This window comes from Trichoplusia ni, chromosome 3 (genome assembly GCF_003590095.1).
Source record: "Trichoplusia ni isolate ovarian cell line Hi5 chromosome 3, tn1, whole genome shotgun sequence".
In the NCBI taxonomy this organism is placed as follows: domain Eukaryota; kingdom Metazoa; phylum Arthropoda; class Insecta; order Lepidoptera; family Noctuidae; genus Trichoplusia; species Trichoplusia ni.
In genome coordinates, this window is record NC_039480.1 from 13,274,505 (window position 1) to 13,299,260 (window position 24,756).

General features: G+C 35.3%; 3 protein-coding genes across 6 annotated transcripts in view; 2 read left to right on the plus strand and 1 right to left on the minus strand.

Moving 5' to 3' along the window:
- The window catches only part of LOC113491997 (voltage-dependent calcium channel gamma-4 subunit), a 68,256-nt gene extending 63,636 nt beyond the window's left edge, over positions 1–4,620 (plus strand). For both annotated transcript variants that reach the window (XM_026869250.1, XM_026869251.1), the window contains exons 2-6: positions 1,276–1,399; positions 1,763–2,001; positions 2,797–2,889; positions 3,227–3,367; positions 3,616–4,620. In XM_026869250.1, coding sequence (XP_026725051.1) covers positions 1,276–1,399; positions 1,763–2,001; positions 2,797–2,889; positions 3,227–3,367; positions 3,616–4,400 — 1,382 coding nt within the window. In that variant the 3' untranslated portion in view covers positions 4,401–4,620. The remainder of the gene's footprint in view (positions 1–1,275; positions 1,400–1,762; positions 2,002–2,796; positions 2,890–3,226; positions 3,368–3,615) is intronic.
- Positions 4,621–4,894: 274 nt separating this feature from the next.
- On the plus strand, positions 4,895–14,389 carry LOC113492000 (protein I'm not dead yet-like). Of its 3 annotated transcripts, XM_026869256.1 has the most exons (16): positions 4,895–5,375; positions 5,837–5,863; positions 6,215–6,359; positions 7,004–7,156; positions 7,824–7,948; positions 8,452–8,563; positions 8,946–9,066; positions 9,359–9,419; positions 9,743–9,868; positions 10,026–10,128; positions 11,252–11,364; positions 11,950–12,041; positions 12,166–12,261; positions 12,561–12,757; positions 13,230–13,379; positions 13,754–14,389. In XM_026869256.1, exons 1-16 carry the CDS (start codon positions 5,368–5,370, stop codon positions 13,925–13,927), a joined length of 1,803 nt encoding a protein of 600 aa, XP_026725057.1. In that variant the 5' UTR covers positions 4,895–5,367; the 3' UTR covers positions 13,928–14,389. The 3 variants fall into 3 exon arrangements, 2 of the variants coding, with proteins under 2 accessions (XP_026725057.1, XP_026725058.1); XR_003400471.1 differs by lacking the exon at positions 13,754–14,389 and having other exon boundaries at positions 12,166–12,217; positions 13,230–13,283; XM_026869257.1 differs by lacking the exons at positions 13,230–13,379; positions 13,754–14,389 and having other exon boundaries at positions 12,166–12,217; positions 12,561–12,776.
- A 365-nt stretch (positions 14,390–14,754) lies between these two features.
- LOC113492001 (protein I'm not dead yet-like) lies at positions 14,755–24,065 on the minus strand. Its single transcript, XM_026869258.1, has 15 exons — positions 23,930–24,065; positions 23,297–23,426; positions 22,823–22,975; positions 22,362–22,477; positions 21,864–21,978; positions 21,342–21,444; positions 20,742–20,802; positions 20,541–20,666; positions 20,011–20,125; positions 18,908–19,023; positions 16,855–16,946; positions 16,513–16,602; positions 15,909–16,108; positions 15,382–15,519; positions 14,755–15,037 (listed from the first exon to the last, which is right to left on the minus strand). Exons 1-15 carry the CDS (start codon positions 23,974–23,976, stop codon positions 14,918–14,920), a joined length of 1,722 nt encoding a protein of 573 aa, XP_026725059.1. The 5' UTR covers positions 23,977–24,065; the 3' UTR covers positions 14,755–14,917.
- Between the last annotated feature and the right edge of the window lie 691 nt (positions 24,066–24,756).

The following is a 24,756-nucleotide window of genomic DNA, read 5'->3' on the forward strand; positions in this document are numbered from 1 at the left end:
GTTTTTTTTTTTTCAATTATATGACTCTTTAAGAAACTCATAAAAGGCTTTTTGGACAGGCTATTTGTTTGACAATAATTACTTTCTTTTAAACTACCTATTTGCTTTACTCTCAATATCAGTTCGTCTCGTGTTTGATCGTGTTCTTATTTAACAATTTAATTACATAATGAAAACCAACTTAACATCTCATCTTTAGTATTAATACGAGTAATCTTCTGCAACAAGTCTGCCCAAGAAAAACATAACGTGTTCCATAAGGCTTGTTGCTATTGACGTTTTAAGTATCGGAGGGGATCACCTCGGACGTGGCGGTTGTGCGTAATGAGACCGCACGTGGCAAAGGCACTTTAATTACTGTAAGTGCTTCTCATAACCTTTTCTCAGATTAAAAGAACTTTGCCATACATTTTTGACTGCCGAGTGTACTACACAGTAAATTCGCTAGGATATAAGTGAATTAGAGTACAATGAATGGAATATCTTGTTGCGACGAAGATGATCAAATCTGTTTTTTTTAAATCGTAACGTGTCGATTTTGGACCGTTTGACGGTCCTCGAAACCGAATTGTCCAGAATGCGATATGAAAAAATACGAAGATATACAATTGCGGAATCGTCAAACTTCACGAATACGTAATTAGTTATTGGAGTACACAATTAGCAAATAGAACGTCGTCTATCGTTGTAGAAATGAGAACGCACTATACCCACGTAAAGCTCTGTGCCTTTTCAACAACTGCAACAGTCTTTAAGAGCTGTTAGTATGCTTCCAAGATCACCAGTCGACCCGAGTCCGAAACGAGTTTCAAATAACTTTAGTAGGTTACCTCTTTCATAGGACTTTTGATTGCCTCTGATGAGGACATCGCACCCAAGGTAATTATATTAATGAAACCGTTCATTGCGGATGTTACTGAAAACTTTGTACTTTAGGTATAATTAAGAAACGTATAAATTTATTGCATGTTTAAAGGAATTTGAGAGGTACTGTTGGCTTTTAATATAATTATCATGTGCTCCAGGAAATGAATTAACTGCCTTGTTGATTTTGATCAACTATTAAGTGTTATATGTAAATACTTTATCAAACTTCTAAAAGAGCCTAATGAAGAAGAATAATATGTAGCTTCTTATATTTCTCATCAGTATGAAGAGTGTGAATATATTTAGCTCTTATCTCATTCGGTGTCAACCTTGACGCCGCTTTGTGTTAGACAGAACCCTGTAATCATTGAAATCATCATTAAAATGTTATGTATTTGTATATTTCAGTAAAGCGGAAGCAAGGAATGTGGGGCGGCGGTGCGCAGTGCGTGCACGCTTCGCTGCCGCGTGGCTCGCGCGCGCAGCCTGCGCCCACGCTCAGCGGGGCCATCGCCAGCCGCCGCCCGCCCAGGTACATAAATAATTTTTTTAAGTCCCCAAGATGAAAAGGAAAGTTGAAATTTTACTTGTCCGTAATCTGTAATAATCAAGTTTTTAACTCGACTAATAATAACCCTATTTGACACATGTATTATTAAGCCTGGTAGATCCTAAAAGTTGATGCTTTGGGACTATAGTGTAATATATGCGGCATCGTGTCAAGCAGCAGCGAGTGTGATATTATATTACACGAACCATTTGGATTATTAATCAGAATTTAACCTTGCAAAACCTTAAATCATGCACAACTTGACGGGTTTACACAACAACAAATATACGCAGCACCAAAATTCAAGTTTAAGTTAGTTAACATTTTCCATAAAAATGTTTTCAGGCCGTCACCACCATCTCCAACCCTAGTGGCCCAAATTGACTCTTCAGTTGCGTGCCTGTGGCTGCTGACGCCGCTGTCGGCCGGCACCGCAGTAGTAGCTGTCCTCGTCGCTGTATCCACAAACAACTGGCTCCACACACAGGAAAACATGCTGAACCCTTCGTATAATGGCACCGGGAAGCACGACCTCGTTGCCAAACAAACCGTGTCTGGGTTATGGAGAATTTGTCATACGGATCGTAAGTGTTTTTTGTTATGTGTATTTGTGCCATAAGATGAGGGATTTGAAAAGGGGAAGCATAAATGCTGTTATAAAAATTTTTTCGCCCTAGCTGACAATACAATACATAAAATTCGATTGACTGAGAGTGCTAACTTTTAAAAATATATTAACTACGTTTTACTGTTTAAAAGACCTAAAAAAAAATCACGCAAGAATAATTAAGACTTATATCGCAATGCCCTGGCGTCATAATTAGAATCTGCAAACGATAACTTGCCACAATGGCGTTAAAAGGCGAAAGGCGAGGCGGCAAGAATTCAATTTCTTGAATTCCCAATAAAGGCTTAGATGTAAACACAGATTTTTTCCGCTCAACTTATTCATTCCTAAACAACAGGTGTATAGTTAACGCCAACAGGCTTCTTCTAAATTTTCACTCATACATATATTATTGAATGTAAAAATATGCACACAGTATCGGCCTGGAATACAAAGCCTGGTACTTTTTAGCACAATAGGATACGTAACTTCCGCGTGTGTCGCCGGCCTACAATGCGTTCCGCTCGTTTCCGGCATGCGGAAAATGCATTGTCCTACCGTCCAAGCTGACCCACTTTCGTTCCTTTCAAAGTCTACTGATGCTTCTATAACTCTACCGCCATTTATGACTAATCCATTTCGTCCATTAAATAGGGGAATATATTCTGTTTACAAGCCTTTGACGTTTAAAGCCTTTGTCATGTTTATGTGTTGAAGTTTTTAGTTATTTTAGCAGAACTTGTTCTAATAATGTATGTTTACGGTGTTTCAGCTGGGAGCACGGTGTTTCGATGTTTGGATATACCGTATTTTCCACTATCGCAGTATCAGCCTGATCCAAGCGACTCCACAAATGCAATACCATGTAAGTTTTCTTAAATAATTCTAAGAAATAGAACCATTACATTGCACGTGCTGAAGTCACAACTAATCCCTTTGGCTCAAATACTGAATATCATCAAAAACGACAACACACTTCTGAATATACGTTAAAGATAAATTACATCTCATCACTAAACAAATAGTGCTCATCGTATAAACTTTGTCCGTTTTAAGAATCCAAAAATAGACATAATAGGACTATTATTTTAATGAACTTTTACTCCTTTTTATAAAACTATACTTCAATCATCGTCAAAAATGTCTGCGAAGTTATAATGGTCATTGGTCAGCTAATATGTGAACTTCTTTAACAATTTCAGATGTGGTGACGCGGTCTGCAGCCCCTTTGTTGCTTGCTGTGTTTACTCAGGCGGTCGGAGCACTTTGCTGCGTCCTAGGACACTGCGTAAAAGGACGGCGGCTGTGCACATTTATTGCTGGTGTTCTGTTCATTGTTTCTGGTAAGTTATACAAAAAAACTGTTTACCCAACTTTTATTGCTCTTTAATGCTGTATTTCGATGAATAAAGTTGGTTGCGTTTCTCTGAAAGTTTTTGACAATCTATTCAGAGATCCAGCATACATAATAACACACTTAAAATCAACAATCCAATTTTAACACAGACAACACTTTGTCTGCTGATTCTAACTTTCATATTTATTTATTTTTGTGTTAAAGAAGACTAATATATTTGTATTTTCGTTTCAGGACTTATAATGCTTACTGGGATCGTCATGTACATATCGGTATTTAAATCACAAGTTGGCCACAAGCTGCGGTATATGACCTTTTGGGATACTCCTAGAATGTCATACAGCTACGGATACTCTTTTGGGCTATACATTAGTGGGTTTGTCGCCGCTGAACTAGCAGGCACCTCAGCCATTTTTCTATTTCTACAATGGTACCAAAAAGACTGGATAACCGAGTTAACGGAAAAAGCCAAAGCTGATTGCCGTGCGTGGGATCGAGAATATGCCTTCACGGAATTCAGAGAAAGAGATTCTACATTACTGGAAAGAAGGATGATGAAAAGAGACACGTATCCTCCAACAGGGTCATCAGCAGCAACGCCTAGAGAACGAAGACGTTTCGTTTTCGACGGTGATGAAATGCCACACTGCTCAATACACAATAAAAATAGAAGAATAAATTTAAGTTCAGCTTCATTAAAGGATTTGTCTTCGTCAACCCTTTACGGGTTCCCAGCGGCGCCGCGGCCAACCGCCTGCGACAACTACTTTGAAGAATTCAAAGAGGTTCCTCAAAGTGCAAATACTTTAAGTGGTTTAAGAAGTGCGTCGATATTCCAGTCGCAGGCGTCCGTTGCAAGCGGTCGGTTCCTGGATACTTCGGCGGTAGAACCTCCGCCTTCGAGAGAAGAAGAAATGGTGACGTTTGGTGCCGGCGCGAGGGTTGTCGAGGATCAACATCCAGCGCGACACGATCGTGCTGTGGGCACTGATCCATACCGGAGAACAACACCAGTCTGATCCATGAACTTGGGTTTCCGACCCCGAATATAAAGCATATCGAGAAGTGATAAGTGACAATGCTAGTTAACGTACTATTTGTATAGTTAATGTTCGTACTTAGCCGGATACAGACAAGAAGTGTCTTTCGAATTTATGAACGTACATAGGTGCATACGTGACATGTGTTATAAAATTTTTAATTGTTAAAATTCCTTAAATAAACACTGCCATTTGTCTATTAAATCATTTTTATTTATCAACCAGTATATTTATAACTAGCTGTTGCCCGCGACTTCGTCCCCGTGGGTAGAAGATATAAGTTACCATTTAGACTTGCCCTGTTTTTTTCACATTTTCCATTGTATCTTCGCTCCTATTTGTCGCAGCGTGATGGTTTATAGCCTAAAGCCTTCCTCAGTGAATGGTCTATTCAACACAAAAAGATTTTTTCAATTTGGACCAGTAGTTCCTGAGATTAGCGCGTTCAAACAAACAAACAAACTCTTCAGCTTTATATATTAGTATAGAGTATAGATATTAAAAATGAACAAAACCTAAATTTATTTGTGCCAGGATAGCAAGTTTTTTTGAAGTAAGCATTTTTCTCAAAAAAGCTTGCGGGTTGTTGATCAGAAGTGTCATGTCCAAAATAGAATCTTTTAGAAGATATTTTGGTGTTTACATTTTTCTAATTGCTATGGTTGATGACTTTATGAGCTTGCTTTGCAAAACAGACTTCCGTAGTCCTTGAAGAATTCTGAACACCCAGAACGCAAACAAACAGTTCTTGAACAACGAGGCTTTAACTCTTTCAATTGAATCTTATCTTCTCGCTTTTTTAATATTCAATTTATTTTTTTATATTGATGATTTGACAGATTACTGTCAAGGTTGTAAGATTTTTCATGTTCCAGTTTGAAGTTTTTGAGATTTTGTTATAAATAATTGTAATTATTTTCTATGAAAGTAATTTAAAATCATCACAATGTTTGAGTAAGTTTTTATAATGCAAACTTTTATTCTCCAATTTCTTGTGTCTTATCAAATCTTTCAAGTAAATTGGATGATTCGATTGTGCTTAAATCTTGCAAGCAAATGCAATTTTATGAAGACATGGAGCTGTTTCCTTGCTGGAGCTGAGAGATGATTATTGATGCTCTGCAATTAGTCAACAGACCCAGCAAGTTCATTCACATCAGTTTCGTCTGGGCCAGCACGTTGATTCCAAAGTTTTCTTCCTCTGGAACCCTTAAATGCAGTTCTAATAAGTTTATTTTAACTCTTGCTATGAAAAATGATACAAAGTTTTATAACATTTTATCGACCGTGTAGGTCCTAGTGCCAATCGAGTTTTACTCACAACGAAGGGTCTCCTAAAAGTGGACAAAGAGTTACATTTTCTTTGCAACCACTTTTGTAACACAAATCAATTATATTTCTAAATCTATTTTCAGATATTTGAAGAATCTAGCTGATAGGTTGTAAGTTCAATTTAAAGTTTGTTTTTATAGCATTGTAACCTATTTTTAAATAATTTTCAATTTTCTCTTTATTATTTAGTGAAAAGTTTCCCGTATCATGTCATCTCCTTCTTTATCTTTAACATTAAAGCTTCCATTATCATCCCTCTTTTTCTTATGTATAAAAGTTGAAAGCACCGGCTAACCGATCTAAGGCTTGAACAAAGATTGTGTTTACTTTCCCATTTCACATCACTAGATGATAGTATTAATCACAACAATATAACAAAGAGGGAAATTTGTGGGTAAATACCCAGATCAGTTGGTCCTTAATGATAATATGTATATTAAAATCGAAAATGTTTTGTGCAGTATACTGGGTCGACCACCTAAAGAAAAACCACGTCCTCCAACTATGGCTCGGAGAATAACAAACTTGATGAGAAACAACTTCAAAGGATTAATAGGGACAATAGTACCTATTATAGTTTTGCCATGGGAATTTAAGCGCTATAGCGTAAGTTTTATAATACCTATTTTCGTGTGGATGGTACATGCTTAATGATACAACAGTTTGACAACGTCTTCTGAGTTATACGTTGCATCAATTTCTTTCGTAATTCAAAACCCTGTCTTAATATTTTTTTATCCTTGTGCCCCGGTGTCATTACAGTCGATAAAGTATATAAAGAAGACATCCCGAATCAGTTCATGTGTTCATTAATATTGGTGATTTCCCTTAGTTTTATTTGTAACTGGGACTTAGCTGTTTCATTTCCAATTAATTGAGAGCTATTACAACGGCAGATACATTCCTGTTAAACATTAAAATTAGTATCCAAGTGGTCATCACACCAAATCCACTATTCTCGACGTAGCATATGAGACGTAGTGATGTATTCGTTGTAGGAAAAGCATTTTTGTGACCCACAAATGTTAGTTCTGAGTTCAGATGTCTTTATGTCAGTGAAACCCTCGTGACACAAGGATTTTTTCAAGTGTGGGAGTGTTCTTTTTAAGAACGCTTGCAAGAAAAATGGGCTGCGGAGCTTTTATAATATGTCTTCCGTGGGTTTATTTGAAAGCGCCTATAGACTATGTAGATTGTTTACATTTTAATATTTATTTTATTGTACCTTATAAAGAACTTTATATTTACAGACGAGTGCAAAGACGGGGGTCATGTGGAAATTGATGTTTTGGTTTCTTTTAGTCCAACCTGTTAATATTCCTGTCTCTTCATTAATACCAATATTTTTCTTACCACTGATGGGCATAATGTCAAGCACGAAGACATGTCAATGCTATATGAATGTGAGTTTCAATTTAACTTAATAAATGAATTGTAGAAGAAAGGGCTTGCGGTTCTCATGTTCAGATTTTTGTGCACAAGGCAGGCAGGTATGATCCCGCGACGGGGGGTCGCATTTCGGTGTGACGGGTGCGACCCCAGTATGAGGCGAGGAGGCCGACGCTCTTTACACGTCGGTCTCCACAAACAACGCGAAAGCGAGCCGCCGGCCCTACTCAACGGCCGGCGGATCCCCGCGGCCGGCACTGTGTTGAAATGCTATGCAGCTCCACGTGCCGGCACAAAACGCGGCTGACGTCACCCGGCGGTTAGGTTTAGTCAGTAAGAGTCTGACACTACCCGTCCTCCCCCCCGGGGGGGCGGGTGTCCATGAGGATTCCCCCGCCTAAAAAAAAAAAAAAAAAAAAAAAAAAAGGCAGGTATGATCCCAATGCGCGCAAGTACCAATGTTTTGAAGTTATATGCACTTTCTAAATTACTTTAAAACGTCATTGATAATTATAATCGGTGAAGAAAAATACATTTAAGAATAAAATCCAACGTGGCTAACCTGCCAGCTAAATAGCGATGCAGATAACATTTTTAATTTTCCCTTAAATGTATTATAATTGCCTATATAAGTTTGTCAATATTAGACCTACAATTTTATAATACAATTTTTTTTTTCAGGAAAACATACTGCTGTATCTGCTATCGGGGATGCTGCTACTGTTGCTGTCCAACGCTGGATTTGATCGTCGTTTAGCTTTGTGGTTTTTAGCCTCAGGACGTGCTCGTCAATATTCCCCAAGAATGTATAAGACTTTTAAAAATATAACGAATGTATTATTACTACTTTAAATTTTAATATTTTACAAATAGGTAATATAAGTGTCATTAGCACCTGCTAGTAAGTTAGTGCTTCGAAATTCCTTTTTGGCTTTGTAAAGGTAACAAGTATTTAAAAAAAAAATGAATCTTTTTACAGACGCTGTTTTGGTTTTATAAAATTAACAAGTGTTCGCAAAAAAATATTAATCTTTTTACAGACTTCGATTACGATTAGGTATTTAACAAAAAACACCAAGAAAAAACATTGTTTCGAAATTTAAAACTGTTTATCCCATTTTGAACAGTTTCTTATTGGTTGTCGTGGTTGCTAAAATGGCTACATAAATACATTAAGGAGCGACATGATATGACATAAATATAATATTTTCTTTTTTTTAAGGTTGTGCAATTTTCGCCACATATACCCTTTTTACCAACCTAAAATGTATTGTTACTAATAAATTTTACTTTTCCTTATTTATTGCAGGCTGCTTTTTAAAGTATGTATGGCTGCTTTCATCATGTCAATGTTTTGTAACAGATTGTTAGTGACATCTATCCTCACTCAACATGTAAATTCAGCGATGGCGCATATGCAAGTGAGTGACTGATTATCTGCTATTACACAATTAAATCGGAGTTTAAAGGTGAATTGCTAGATATCGACTCAATTTTCAACGCGATGCGAAGTGCGATGCGAAGTCTGTGTGGATCTGACACTTAACGCTTTCTATGAAAACTAAACATGAAAACATGGAACATCGGTCCAAGAATCAGTTACAAAGTGTTTCGGATGTTTCCCAAATTTTTATTTATTCGTGTCTTAAAAATAAAGGGTGTTGCTGTTACAAAATTAAAATTAATGGTTCATTATCAAAAATATGTAGTCCTAACACATTTCGTTTGTCATCGTAGATTTCTCTTCCTTCGCTTCTTAGTCCTATTAATTAAACACTAATTACATACTTATTCTTATTTCAGCTCTACCTCAAAGTCAAACCTACACCCAAAACCAAACCCAAAGTCAAAGAGGTAATCCATGTCAATTTTGAAGAGTTACGTTACATACTTAACTGTGCAATTCAAACTTCAGCAGGAATTGGTACGCAATAAAACAATATTTTACTAGTTTTGATATACAATAAGACTAATGAAAAAGCCGGTTAAGTGCGCGTCAGACTAAGAAATCAACTGGGAGGCAAATTAAATAAATTTGCAACTCTTTTTAAGCGATCCCCAAACTAAGGAACTTAAATTGTCGAAGAGGGTTCCGCAAACATTCAAGTTTCATAAACAAACTTACCCAGATTTTGGGCTTATATTCGTAGATCAAATCTTCGTTCTTTGGGGATGGAACCCATAAATCATTTGTTAAATCATTGATATTGTTACAGGCAGTATAGCAATTATGCACTGCACATACACAACAGTGTATTTCCGTGCCATTTTTGCAGAGTGAGTATTAAATATTTTGAAAAAAAAAAACTAAACTTGAACGAAGACTTGGCTCAGCTGACTGTTAAATTTAAATAAAAGAATGTGTTGAGTGTTTTTGAATCACGACCTGCTCGGATTCAATTTTGTATGCGATTAGAGTTGTAACCAAATGTCGGTCGATGCTTTTACGTACCCCAAGTGGTAATGTTTTACAAAAAACAGAACCGATTCTTTTTTCGGCCTCAGTGTGTAGCTGGAACTATACCCACTGCGCCAAGTTTGCGTTCATCATAAACGCTGCTTGTACTCTTGTAAATAATATTTTTTTTATTTCATCGCAGGTCTTCAAGTAAATTTGAGGAATATCCCGATATTTTTAATTACCTACAATACTCGGCATTCGCCTACCCCGTGGCCTGCACAGCGATTGTTTTAAATTTAGCATATTTCATGGCGATATTGACAGTGTAAGTATCATCTAAAAATCAAGTGTACACAATTCTTGTTAGTAATGTAATGTAATAGTAATGTAATGATTATTTTAATAAAATAAAATACATTTTTATTCATTGTTTGAAATAGTGCGATTATTTTATGTTTGTTTTTCGATTTTTATTCTTACAGCGTGATAAAACCACAATTACCGCATCGGTTTTTAGAGGAATTGAGGAAAACATTTGAAAAATACAGATCGAAGATACCAAGGATATGCTCTAAGCATGAAAGGGTTAGCATTATATTGTAGTATCCTAGTCACCAGGAATACTAGGGTAGTGACATTGATCTATACAACCTAAGCTATGTTAGCTCTTATAGTCTGTTTGCTGTAGCATGGTGCGGGTGACAGTTGTCAGTCATGTTACGTTTCACTCTTGAAAATTCCCGCTATTTACAATTATGACTTTAGTATTTCAGGTGCACCATATTTGTAATTTATTAAATCATTAATCATTGTTATAAATTAAATTAAACCAACCAGAATGTTCTACTTTATAAATACAATTATATTTGAATTAAAAATAAACAAAGTGTTATGCGTATAACGTAACGCCGAAGACGTCTTTAGTGATGGGATGAACTGCTACGATGAAAAGTCAATATTTTTATTACATAAATTTTATTCATCTTAACTCATATCAAAGTCAGAAACATCCGAATTGTCACTCAATTCATCATCTGAATCTGTGACTGACATTATTACTGATGACTCATTTAAATTATCAATAGGGATAGCATGATCCCAATCACACATAATGTCTCTTTTTGTCTTATTCAGGAACTTCGATTTGATTTTAATATTACAATTATTTTTGTAACAATAAGGAAGGGAATGTGATTTCAGCTGTGAAAAACTTTATCGATAAAAATGACTTGCATAACGTTACATCCTTACGTCCTTACATCCTTACATCGTTACATCCTTACATCCTTACGTGATGCTGATAGATTTCAACGTCATATAGACAACTGTCATCCGCACCATGCTACAGCGAACAGACTATAGTTAAGGTGTCAATCTGAGATGTCACAACAACTTCACCCGTTTTAACAATAATTTAAAGGCATTTTTTGAAATGAAATATTTAAAAGAAATAACTTTTTTTTTCTCCGAAGCACAAAGCTCGTAAAAAGTTGCATTCGTTTATGATATGTTCTTATTTAAATTGTTTTTGAAAGCATTTATTGGGATTGCGCTACTGTGTCAATTCGTTCTTTAACATTTATTACGCCTCACGAAGTGTATAGCTTTTATATACTTACCATTGTGTAAATAGAAAAATGGGTTAATGCTTTCAATTCAATTTTATCATTCCTTTAACAATACTTACTGTTTTTTTTTTTCTTTTCAGCTTGCGATACTCTTCACAATGATATATCTCATATGTTTCTTCTGTCGATTTAGTTTTTTTCATACTGGATGGGCGGATTATAGAATGGATGAGTTTTCTCCAACTATAGCCAGGTGATTTAAAGTGAAAGTATTATTTGTATATCTTTTCTACGCGGGGTTATTTCAAGAGCCGTATGAAAGGTGTAAACGGGAACATAGGTCCGCTATGGTGCTTTATTGAGAATTTGAATGTAAAATGTGATGGAGTATCTACACAGGGTCATCCTTCTTCCATTCAAGAACAGACATGGACGGCCAAAGACAGCAACAAATGTGCTGTGTGTAACGCAACGGTTTACTCACACGTATTTATCGGGATTTCCCGACTAGTTTTGGACCCAGTCAAACACAATAAATACGTTTTATAATATCAGTAATAACAATATTCCACAACTGCCGCACAACGCCATCTAGTCCTAAACTATGCATAGCTTGTATTATGAGACCTAGACAACTGATACACATAATATATATATTCCTAAATATAAACATAATATAGATAGACAGAAAAAACGATCGTGCACATCACACAAACATTTGTTCTGGGTGGGAATCGGAGCCACGACCTCCGGTATCATTTTAACCACTCTATCAGATTATAGTAGTATGAATAAAACTAAACACAACAATTATTAATATGTAGTGTTTTTGTTACAGGATCAAAGATGCCACAACTGCTGCAATTTTCGTACTTTTATTACATACTATACCTAGGTCTTATGGATTTCTAACGTATATAGATGCTGATAGTAAGTTTTTTCCACCCAAGGATATTTTCCTCCGTATAAAATAATATCGAATAAAGTTAACGTCGCTAAATTCATAAAAAGATAATGGTCACGGCTACCATCAGTAAAGTGATACTCTTTTCAGGAAAAAGTGAATTGCCTCCTTGTAAACCAGAATCAGCTATTTTGTTTTGGAGGTATGTCGATACTAACACCAACTACGGCTACATGTTTCTATTCGGTTCGTATTAGTCTTTCCATTTAATTTTAATATTTCTTTTGAAAAAACCACTCTTTGTGTTTCTTAGCATTTTTATTGCCAACAAGTTTGGAATCGTCAAAAATTTTAGTTATGTAGCTAAATCACGCCGAGCACCTAACGCCATCTGTTGCTTATATAGGACTTTTATAAAAGACATTCGCTGTGTCATGCTTCCACAAGTTAAGCAGGCATAATTTGAAAGATGGCGGTACGCCACTGACACTGTAGAATTATAAGAACGATTTAAGATTGTGAATAAAATAATAATAAATCCACAGGTTCTGGAATTGCGCTACAGCATGCCATACGTGTAAGTGGGCTTCAAAGGGAATTGGGAGAAAATTTAGGCGCACTGATCACAAACCGACCGTGGTTTATAGGACTACTTATCGTTTGTGTGATATCAGGAGTACTATGTAATATAATGCCCGGAGTAGCAGCATGCACGTTGTTCTGTCCCTTCGTTCTTAATATGGTAATATTCTATTTCAATTTATAATATACTTACTTGAGCTGGACTTCCAGTTTTTCCTCAGATTATTTTTGCTGTAATGCTAAATCTTATATTTAAAATATTTAACAATAATAATTAATTACCGTCAATAGAAAATGTGTACGTGTGAAAAGTACGTGTATTTTAGAAACAATTGTCATACCCATTCATTTTAGCGTTATTGACTTGGCTCTGATGTCAAGTACAAGCAGGTAATGAATGCGTTGGGTATAGTCTGTGCTGGACGTACTAAATGTGTGTAAAGAAAGAAACGAGGTAGTGAGGAAAGGAACTTAGGTACTCGTACTATTGTTATTATAGATTAACTAGTATTGGACTCATACAGATTCCTTAACCTCCATCTGTGTTATTAAATATGCCTCACAAAATCTACTTTAATTTCAATACAGCGAGATAACTTGATACCTTTGTATATCCATAATCATTTTTGCAGAGCGTTGACGCCGTTCTTCCTTGGCCGATAAAGTCATACGTTGCAGCATTAGGTGTTGGGATCGGAACTGCTTTTGGGTTCTGCTTCCCATTTCGATACACCCCAGCTTACTTTTGTCACTATACTGGAAGAGTTCCAGTTCTCAAAATGGTTAGTAAGACGTTTATAGTTCAGGTGGTTTTTAGTGAGATTTAAGTTTTTTACAAGCTTTTATTCAGTCTCTTCTTGCAAGTAAAATTGATCCACTTTCCGGTTCCCGATTGAGCTGACAGTGCAATAGCTTGATAACGTAATACTCTGAACTTAACAAGCTCATCTGACGCTGTAGCTGGAAGTTGGTCACAGTAGCCCACCTTAAAACCACCATCGAGTTCAGATTCGTCTGAATTATCCTCTCGAGTACTTTCGAGATTTCAAAGCAAACTTTAATCAAATTATTAAAGAACTCTTTTGACAACACTACAGAATCTTGTTGTTTCACAATGGCGTGCCAGCTCTATAATTAATTCTATTTTAATTTTCAGTTCATTTATTCCTTTCCTAGTGTCTGGATATGTATCTTAACTCTATGGGCATATTTAGTTATATATGCTCCAGTTATATTCGATCCCGAACAGGAAGGTATTTTGCCAGCAAATGCCCCGTTGGACAGTGGTGGAACGACACCAAAGCCAGAGGAGCTAATGTTTCAAATGTAGAATTTTAATCAAGGATCAAGCATTAAGTGTATATAATATATTAGTGGTGATAAATTTTCTGTAGATATGTATTTAATTTTGACCTATTACACAAATAAAAAGTCCAAGGTATCTAAGTTTGGGCTGGTTAAGTCACTTATTAGAAAGGTGAACTGATAAGTGAGGATGGTCAAAGTCGTGATAAATGATAGAAACTGCCAAGCGTGACATATTTCACCCAGCATCGATAATGTTGATACGCTTTTGCTTCAATTTTCCTTTATTGAACTTAGCCTGTTCAATGTACATATGCCTATGCATTATTTTGATGCATACAAGAAAATAATAAAAATAATAAATCCCTGAAAGATTGATCTTTCGTCGGTTTCCTTTTCATTCGGCAATCCTAGTATCCCGTATCGCCTAGTTTGTCTTTGTATGTTATTCTTGTAGGTAGGTGTATTTTATAGATATTATTATTATATTTCTATTATTGCTATTACTACGACTATATTATAAATAAATGTTTAATTTAGGTAACATGAATATTGATTTTTCTTTAACTTAAATTAGGTTTCACCCTAGACACATCCTACTAAGACAGATGCACATCTTCTACTGTGCCACAGTCAGGACAGTTGGGCGACAAGACATTTTCCGTAAGATTTTCAAACGTTTCTCGATGGAACATGTCCATCATATAATTCGGAAGGGTGTAGACACACGATGTCTTTAATCTACAATTTAAAATACACTTACAATAATACGAATACTATATATCGATATATATACGAATATATAGAATCTAAATTGAATACTACACTTAATGAAAAAAAGAATAAAACAACATTTTTGATTGCATATACATTTATAAGGAAACTATTCAAGATACAATCAAATAACATATATCTCTAAACCTTAATTAAAACAACATTTTTGTTTGCATGTAAAATTATTACGGAAAAATCCAAGATAAATTATAATCAACATTGATCAGGATTGAAATTTATTTCAATGTATCCATTCATGGTCGGCAGAATGCAAATCAGGCCAAACGACAGGTGCCCAATAGTAGGTACATAGCCATGTTAATAGTACTGTGGTAATCGATGGAACAATGCCTGCTTTTATCTGAAAAGTTAAACCTTTTTAGTTTTTGGCCTCAAAGGATAGGACTAGGACTCACAGAAAAATCCTCTGAACCTTCATTGACCTTGGACTGATTACACAAATCAAGAATATTCAAGGTTACGTGGGTAAAAATGATTTGTTGTCTTTTAAGCCGTATGCCATAAGTAGCCTTCGACTCTCGTGAGGATTTGTAAGCCTCACCGCATTTTGGTGGCACCACCATTTTTGGTTGCATAGAAGGAAGGAAAAATCCGTTTACCGAAATGGAATGAAGCTATTAACATTTATCAGTTTTTTATAATTTTCGCTACCGCCTCTCAGTTTAGAATACGTCTGTAACTAACCATTTTTACTGTTGGAATACTAGCGGCGCTTTGTACAACTAAGTTTCCAGGCGTCCCCACTGGTAAACAGAAACAATATGAAGCAGCGAAACCAGCGGCAATATTGAACCACAGAGGGTGGAACTTTATTTCTTTAGCCTGGAAAAAATATATATAGGTATATTAAAATAAAATACAAATGGTAATACCTCAGACAGGACCTCGAGTGAGTCCTGCGCATTAAGTTGTAAAACTAAAAATATTATTTTGGAAGAAACTGTTACATCTTGTTAAGCTGGTAGCCAGTATTAAAAAGGCCACTGAAGTAGATTTTAAACATCATAAAAAACTCAAGTGTGCGTGTTTCCTCACGATGTGATTTTTCACATTTTTAAATTTTTAATTTAGGGACTGCATGAGTAGTAAACTAATTAAGGTCATCACGCCAAAACCATTGTGTTGGCCTTAAATAAATACCTCTAGGCCATTAAAGTTAAACTAATCTAAACAAAGTGACTCAAACCTATTCATAGTAAACAGATTCTTACTAATTGCATCGCTATCGGCGCAACAACATTGCAGACCGCCACATTAGAAGCAAAATTTGTCACAAATACTGTAAAAATTATGATAAGCAGTAAGATAAAAGCTACGGGCAATCCGTTGAGGTTTCGCAATATTTTTCCAATTTCGCCATTTAAGTCAGAATATTCTTTCTTAGCTGCCTCGGATAGAGCAATCCCACCTCCTGAAAGCATTACAAGAAACTTGTTTTTTGCCAATGTTACAAACATTTTCGTACCAAAAATGTATCTTTGTATTGCTAGTCCAAACTAAAGAATATAATAACACTTGTTCTATACAGGACGATTTTTGTTAATCTTTGAGAGTTATCTGCGCTATATAAGACGCTATTGAACATCTTAGGTGTTTCGAGAGTCGGATTTCCCTCTTTGCCTCATCTGATACTGATTAAGAACACATTATTTGCAGTATGCAGAATACTAATACTTAAACAGAATATTGTGTCATATAGAAGTTCACTTATGGAAATGCTTAGGCCGTCAAAGAAAGGATGGAAGCGATAAAAAGCTACCAAGTGTAAATTGTTTCTAATTACATATTTGAAATACGTTTAAATCCATACATTACCTAGGAGGAACATAAAGCTGTAAGGCATTTGTTCGTTCATCAAAGACCAGTTTAGAACAGATCGCACTGGCCTGTTGGGGAGTTCGTCAACTGAAAAAAAAATAGTAAATTATTTGTCAACAGAAAACAGAAGAATTACAAAATTGAAATATTTGGGATTTTCTTCCCTAATTTGAATTTGAGACAAAAAACGAGCCAAACTCGATGGTTTAGTGTTCTTCGTTAAATCTATGCCACAAATTGGTGTATCACCTATTTCCGATTTAAACCTCAAATTATTGACAAATATAGGAAACTGGGAGATTTCAATGTTGTTTAAGAAAATTTTGAGTGCATACACACCTTTGGCAGTGCAATTTTTGAAAATTTCCAAAGTGGATGGAAGGAGCATCATTAAAAATCCCACCAGCATGGCAGCCGCCGAGTCTCTTGCGCTAAAAAAATTAAACGAGATATTTAAAAAGTTGCTTAATTATATGAAGCTTAGTCAAAAACCAAACTTAAACGAAAGGTAATTCATCTGAGGGCACGGCAGTGCCCCTGCCAAGTCTCGAGCAAAACGGGCACGGCCGTACCATCTTTTCTCGAAGCGATTCGCGGCTGTTTCGCCCCCCCTGTATCTTCGACGTGGACAAAGCTAGGAGTTTAGCTTTTCGGGGAATAATAGTAGGCATTAGAACAAGCTTAAGTTCGAAATTACATGCCAATTGAATTAATGGTTTAGGAGTTACGGTCGATCAAAGTTACACCATTTTGTCACTCACTGACTCACTGACAGATCATCAAAAATCTAAGGTACTTCTAGCAGACTTAGAAACTTCAAATTTTGCACCAAGATAGGTCCTTAGCCACATATAAAGGAAAAATTATAAAAACATTAAAAAATAATATGCCATAGAAAACAATTTTATATTTGCGGTTTGGCAAGAACATTATGTATGGATTTTGACTGCATTGTTAACTTTGTTCGTTGTTTAAGTACCTATTCAATTGGATGAATACATACATAGAATAGAAAAGAATAATATAAATGTAATACACAGACTATCATTAATACAAATTAATACATAAAATTCATAATTCATTAAATTAATAAAGCTAAAACTCCATTGTATTGCGATAAATATTGTATGCGCGCTCGATAGATGGCGTTGTACGTGTCTGAATCGCGCTATGGTTTCGTTACAAAGCGCAGTCTAAGTAGTACTTCAGAATAATTCGATAATTTTCATTTGATAGCGCCACCTGTCTATGAAAAACCATTTCGAAACTAAAAAATATTGTAGTGATAATTGATATTCGGAGAACTTTACGTGTTATTTAGTTTAGTTTGGCTATAGTTTGTAAGTTAGTAGATATATATATGCATATATATATAAGTTTAAGCTTGTTTACATTAGAAGTAACGAAGTCTCAGAGAAGAAACAAAAGAGATAGAGATAGAGAATGGGTTCTAAGCAAAGCAGTAGCTGAAGTCCTAGAAATTATGACACCTAAAAAAAAAGAAAGAAATACACTTACAAAAAATAAATGAGATCCCACCAAAAACATTAAATGTAAAAAAATGCCAAGTCTCTCGATGCAGTCTTTCCATCGTAAAAAGTTTTGAGATCTCATAGAAGCCAAGTCCTATTCAAAATATTTTGTAGTTATAAATCAACATTTAGTAATTGTATCAATAGTTTTCTTTATATTATAATTATAGTGACTTGGCAATGAGCACAAATTAAAAGCTGCTTGATGCCTGGAATTATGTGCAAATGTTACTGACGAGACCAGTGATCAGATTATTTGTTATGTGTGAATCATGATGGTCACCACCGACTACATGCTCCAATACAATAATTAAGAATACCTTACAGGCCATCGCTTTATGAAAGTAAATGAATCGAGAGTACACTAAGACTGACTGCCGTTGCCGAAATTCGGTTGGGACGACACGGATAAACCAAAAGAAAATTAATTTTGTGATATTAATGTTTACGCATGCGGTGTGTGTAACTTTCAACTCCTACAAATATGCCGTTTTATTTGTTTCTTCTTGTGCTCATTGCCAAGTCACTATAATTATAATATAAAGAAAACTATTGATACAATTACTAAATGTTGATTTATAACTACAAAATATTTTGAATAGGACTTGGCTTCTATGAGATCTCAAAACTTTTTACGATGGAAAGACTGCATCGAGAGACTTGGCATTTTTTTACATTTAATGTTTTTGGTGGGATGTTATTTTCTTCAATGCTTAACATTAAAACTAATTAATATTTTTGCTTTTTACTTCAATAATTAAATTAAAATAATATTTCTTTTGTGTTTTCATGTACAGAATATTTAAAAAACAATGTTCAAAAAAATTACGATTTACAATAACATAATTTGTTAAACGTACTATCTATTATTGTGCAGTTCAAAATAATCTGAGATAATGTCACCCCATCCCACAAAAATTTGAGGAGAACGGCAGAAGAACATAACCATTGCACCACCGAACAATATTACAACCATCTGAAACATAATCAAAATACTTATACACCGTGATTTTTTAGTCGTTTTACAAAAGCAGCCCAGTTCATGTATCCAATGACTACAACACGTTCATGATAAAAAATAGGTTTTTATGAGATTTGAAAAAAAAATGCAATGTTTATTCAATATCATGATGCAATTCGTAGTTTTTTAGAAACACAGCTCTGTTGCGAGCGCGTCCGAGCCCTGTAACAATGGTGAAGGGCGCGGGCGGCGCCGTTTTTATCATTTTTAAGAGTATATTTCCGATTTTTCATCTTTAACTTCGTACTTATTATTTTAGTTGATGATAAAAAAATAATAATCGCGCCTAGGGGTATTTTACGTCGGATACATGAACTGGGCTACTTTTGTAAGACGACTAAAAAATCACCGTGTGGAAACGAGACGAAGCACTACACTGCGTATAACAGTGTATTCACAATACATTATAACAACAGTGTTTAGCGTAAACCACCATCATCAGCCAATATTCGTCCTCATAATACAAGCACTGCTTAGTTTGAGACTAGATGGTGCTGTGTGAAAGTTACAAGTATTATATTATAACTAGCTGACCCAGCAAACTTTGTTTTGCCGATTTTTTTCTAGTTGTACCTATTTTTTAATGCCACATTATAAAATAATAAAAACAAAAAATTTCGTCCAAAAAATAAATAAATAAATTTTAGTGTGAGCAACCCACTTTGGGGTATGAAAAATAGATGTTGTTCTATTCTCAAAGCTACCCAATATGCATACAAAATTTCATAAAAATCGCTCGAACCGTTTCGTAATAGTACGGTAACTAACATCGTGACACGGGAATTTTATATATTAGAAGATTAAATAATTTTATATTTATTAAAAAAAGCCATAAGGAATACAACAGTATAATATGTAAGAATTTTAACTAAACGCAGCTTTAAAACAGATATCCTCCACTCTAAAATTCAATCTGGCTACATTTAATAAACATTTCCTTACGATTTCCCAGAAGGTTATTCTGCCCAGGTTTCGCCAGTTTTCGTGAACAGCATTCTTTGCTGCCAACTTTCCAGACTCTGATATATTTGCCAGGATAGCATCTTTGCTTTTAGGTCTACAATAAAGTTCAGTTACATTTCATTATTATAAAAATCAGTTCCTTATAAATCATATCAAAAATTCAACTACAGTTAAGACTCGACAAGAAGTAACAAAAAAATCAGTCAAGTGGGAATTGGAATGCGACGCTGACCGTTCCGTACAAATAGGTAATAAAAAAAATATAATCACCCGTCATTGTACCGACCGTAACATATCTTCGTTTTATTTTGTTATTACCGCGAAAGGAATTAGAAATACAACATCTGTAAAAAAAATAACAGTCTATCTATAACAGTTAATGAAGGACTGATGGAGTAATAGGAACACATTTTGACACTTTAGCTACGTAACCCTAAACACGCCTCTAGAGTTTGTCATTTCTGTTTTTGGAGGTTCATTTCATATTTTTTATAAAATAAATACAATACCTTAAAAATCCCAAATATCCGATTACCAAGGCCAAATACAAGCATATTTCCATAGCAAACATATAAGGTATTGAAAATGCAGACAATTTGGGAAACGATAAATATTCTGGCGCGGCAGGAAAAGCTCTGAAATAATGGGAATTAATTGTATGGGGTTACTCGAAGTGTAAAAAGAAATAGAAAGATGGTTTCATATTATACTTTTGAAATAGTCCTTTAAATACCAAATTCGTTGCCGTTCCCACCAAAGTACCGATGCCACCTGTGAAAATACAATTTTTCCATGCTTAAAAACTTTTTGGTTAAACAAAGAGAATAAATTGATTATCTGTATCAGTATTGAAAGTGTTTTGTATTTTTTTTTGTTTTCTGACTTTTGACTCTCTGTCAGTTTGTTTCAGCAAATCTCTGAAATGGCTGAGCCAATTTTGCAGAAATAATGTAGCAGAAATAAAAAAAGAAGTAAACGAACCAACTTTTTTGGATGCTGCGAACGTAGTAATCGCGGGCTCAGGTAATAATAAAAATAAAATACGCATCATGTATAACCCCAAACCACTAAACCAATTGTAATAAAATTTTCATGTTTTATCCAACTTGAAAGATACATAACTTACATCTCAATTCACAGTTATTTCAATAAAATATGTTCCCTAATAATACTATCTTTATAGCAACGCGGATGGAGTCGCGAGCATCAGCTAGTAATTATTTAAAATTAAATGGGCTGGAAGTATACAACCAGTCTCTTGCAAAAATTGTGTTCCGTCAAGAGGCCTCTCACGTAGGCTTGGTACCAACCAATAGTGGCAGAAAAACTGACTGCACAAAAATAACATGTCGTTATATCCGAAGCAACCTGTTCACCAGTGTCATCTAGCTCGTAGATTTCAAGAAGGTTTTGCTGAAATAAAAATATATATCACATAAGGATAAATATAAAATAATTTATTTGCAAATTATACAACAATGAATTGAATGTTTGTGAAATCCCCGGCGCACAAGAATTAAATTCCTTACTGGGAGATAAGTTCTTTTTTTAATTGTAAGAAAAACTGCTTTATTAATCAGCCATATTTTGCCATGAAGCCATAATTTTTTTAAGGAACTAGGTATACAGAAATTTATTGAAAGCATTAAAATTATAATTTCATAAACTTTTCAGTATTATTGTCATCAAGCCTAATAAAACTACCGTTTCACGTTTTACTTTACAATACGTAAGGTGTCTTAAGATACGAATCGAAGCAAACATATTAAGTGGTTCAGGTTCGGACTGTGTGAAATAAAAATAAATATTTATTTCAGCCATGGATTACTTACTTCCTCAAAAACACTGAGCAAGGCGAAATTAATAGGAACCATCATGGTCGTCGCCGCGGTGTTGGTGATCCACATTGAGACAAACATAGTCGTAAACGACATCGCGAATAATAATCTGTATGATTTTGAAACTCATTAATAACATGAAAGCCAATAAATGGTGTCTTTGCCTATGTGTATGGATTTGTATGCAGTAGTTGCCGGTTCGATCCTCACACAGGCAACGTACTAATGCATAATAATACTTTTGAAAATTCGTGTATTTTTTTTTGATGATTCGCAGCTTCCAGTGACAAACAGTTTAGGAAAAAACGTCGTGTGAAAACCTGGACTCCAAATATTGGAATGTGAAGCTAATTGACAGTAAGTCAACGTGGTGATCATTTCTCGAACCTACCACAAATGGAAATTGGTCAGTGCCTCCTTGTGTGAGGTTTATAGGCTGATATGATGTATTCATATGTTATGTATCCAACATGAATCAGATATGTTACTTACCTGTAGTGAGAATATCCAATAAGTCTTATAGTGAATAGAGCTAATCTCTTATGCAGGCCAGACTGTTCGACGGCACATGCAAGAACCATACTTCCAAAAAACATGAAGACAGTGTCCTGTCAAGGATTTAAGAATTTTACGTGATTTTCTTTACTTAAAAACCTAGTGATAGCAGGCGCAATTGAAAACATAACATATTGCAGCTGCTACGCATGTGTTTGTTTTTTTTTTTGCCAAATATTATCCTACTACTGGCCTAAGGTCTCTCCATTGACTTTTAAATCTCACTCTATCGTTATATATACCCTGACCGACTAATTCACTAGGCCATAAATAAAGATAATTGAAATCGGTTCATCCAATGACAGAAAAACGCACAGACGTTACAAGCAGATACGTTAAGCTAATGATTACTAACAGCCCGACGTTTTTGCATCGGAGTTGAAAAAAGAGAAGCTCACATTGATATAGCATCTGCAGCAATGCCGGGTATCCATAACTCCAGCCATAGGAAAAACTATGACTGGAATAAATGAGGTAACGGGCAAAGGTATACATTCTGTTACCCAAAATATTGCCATCACTAACAGAGTATAGGCACACCACTGACTTTTCTGAAAGCAAAAACAAGTGCATATAAATATTTTCTTGTAAGGAATGTGGCTTAATCTGGGCTCAAATTTTAAAACCGTAGGCCGTACGTAACCTTAGGCCGTATCTTTGACGTAGCTTCAGAGGCCTACCGTACGCCTACAAACTTGTAGAGATTTCTTTGCTGTTTTAGCATGTGATAATTAATTTTCAATTCGCCCTTGAATTCAATGCCAGGCTTCGAGCCTGAGCTAAGAACTTTAAAATATGGACATAAGTACTCATAAGCTTATTATTGTAACTCTACAAAATTGATACTTATCAGTGATAATACCCTTGCGTACCTCAGGAGGAAAAGGCGATAGAACGGGTAACAATATTAGTGGACTAATTAGACATACTAAACCGCGCCAATGAATGCGTAGGAACAGTGTAAGTTTTCTTGTCCTTGTCACCTTTGGATCCTCGTCATTTCTAAAGAACAAAGGGGTTATGAGTAGAAGTATGTAAAGAATACCTTTGCAGCAGAGCTAGAGTAAGGACTTTAATATTATTGCACTTACTTGTACCCTGTGCTTGTAACCACCTCACAATTTCAAAAGCAGATACATGCAATAATGCCCCGATTCTGCTATTTACAAGTACCGATGAATGAATGGCAATTGGATTAAATTTGAAACTATTCCTCCTAACAAAAATTGTAAATTAAGTACTGGACGGATCACTCACGGTCAATAAAATGAATCCAACTGTTTGCTGAAAAATGCTTATATTTTGTGATTTGTGGCATTGTTCAAAACTTATGAATATTAGTGATTTACCTAATTAGGTCATATCCCAAATCACAGGTCTAATATTGTAAATCAGTGTTAACCCGAAAAGAAAAATACGAATAGTGCCAATCTAATCCAAATTAAATTAAATTCTTTACATATTGTCGCTATAGGTTTTAATAGTAGTCTAAGCATTAAATTTACCTATCTTCAAGATTTTCCTCTTTTTCATGTTCTTGCTCTTCTTCCATAATTTTAATTTCTTCGCGTAATTTCGCTAATATACTCCTAGTGCAGGTGCAATTTTGGTTTTGTTATGTTATTACCAAGCAACTGTATCAAGATGGTTATGATTAACTAAAGCAGGGGTCTACAATCCTTTTTGAAGTGAAACTTCTTTAGGTGCATGAGGGTAATTTCTTTACAGATGCAGCGTCATGCCGGTGTGCAATGGAAGTGTCAAAAAAGAGAGAGAGAGCGAGCGAGACCGATTTTGATTTGAGAAAGACAGGACGAACGAGCAAGTGAAAAAGATTGAGAGAAAAAGTGAGTCAGAGCGAACGTCGTATCACGCCCGGTGCTATGGATTGAGAGGTGGGAGAAAGCTATAGTGAGAAAGATTGAACGAGAAAGAGAATACGGGATATCGAGAAATAATACACGCCATTTTGGTTGCGTATTTGTTTACTATCGGCCGCTTTCTATATTCGATCTCAATCCCTAATTTACGGATCGAGATTGCATTTGAATCCATTTCCAACTTTTAGTGTTTCTATAACCGATCCATGGATCGTTTTCTCGATCTTTTTCTTCAATCTATCTTTGGGAGGGCGGATCGAGATTTTAGATAGGTATTTGTATGAAAGTGACGGTTATGCGTTTTCTATAACCGATCTTTGGTTTTGACAAATCGATTTTTGACGTTTTTGATCTATAATCGCGATCCCCAATTTTTTACGGATTGTACTGAGAAATCTGTGAAAATGGAAATATTTTCAAGTGATAGTGATAGCGATCTTGAAGTATTAGCT

What these genes read in the sequence shown, in the direction of transcription:
- LOC113492000 (XM_026869256.1), top strand. An exon ending in AAGAATCTAGCTGATAGGTT is followed by an intron (nt 5,864 to 6,214) that starts GTAAGTTCAATT and finishes TGTTTTGTGCAG; the next exon opens with TATACTGGGTCGACCACCTA. An exon ending in GGGAATTTAAGCGCTATAGC is followed by an intron (nt 6,360 to 7,003) that starts GTAAGTTTTATA and finishes TTATATTTACAG; the next exon opens with ACGAGTGCAAAGACGGGGGT.
- LOC113492001 (XM_026869258.1), bottom strand. Translation starts at nt 23,976, where the DNA reads ATGGAAGAAGAGCAAGAACATGAAAAAGAGGAAAATCTTGAAGATAG. An exon ending in GAGGAAAATCTTGAAGATAG is followed by an intron (nt 23,427 to 23,929) that starts GTAAATTTAATG and finishes TTTGTTCTTTAG; the next exon opens with AAATGACGAGGATCCAAAGG. An exon ending in GTATTCCAACAGTAAAAATG is followed by an intron (nt 15,038 to 15,381) that starts GTTAGTTACAGA and finishes TTAACTTTTCAG; the next exon opens with ATAAAAGCAGGCATTGTTCC.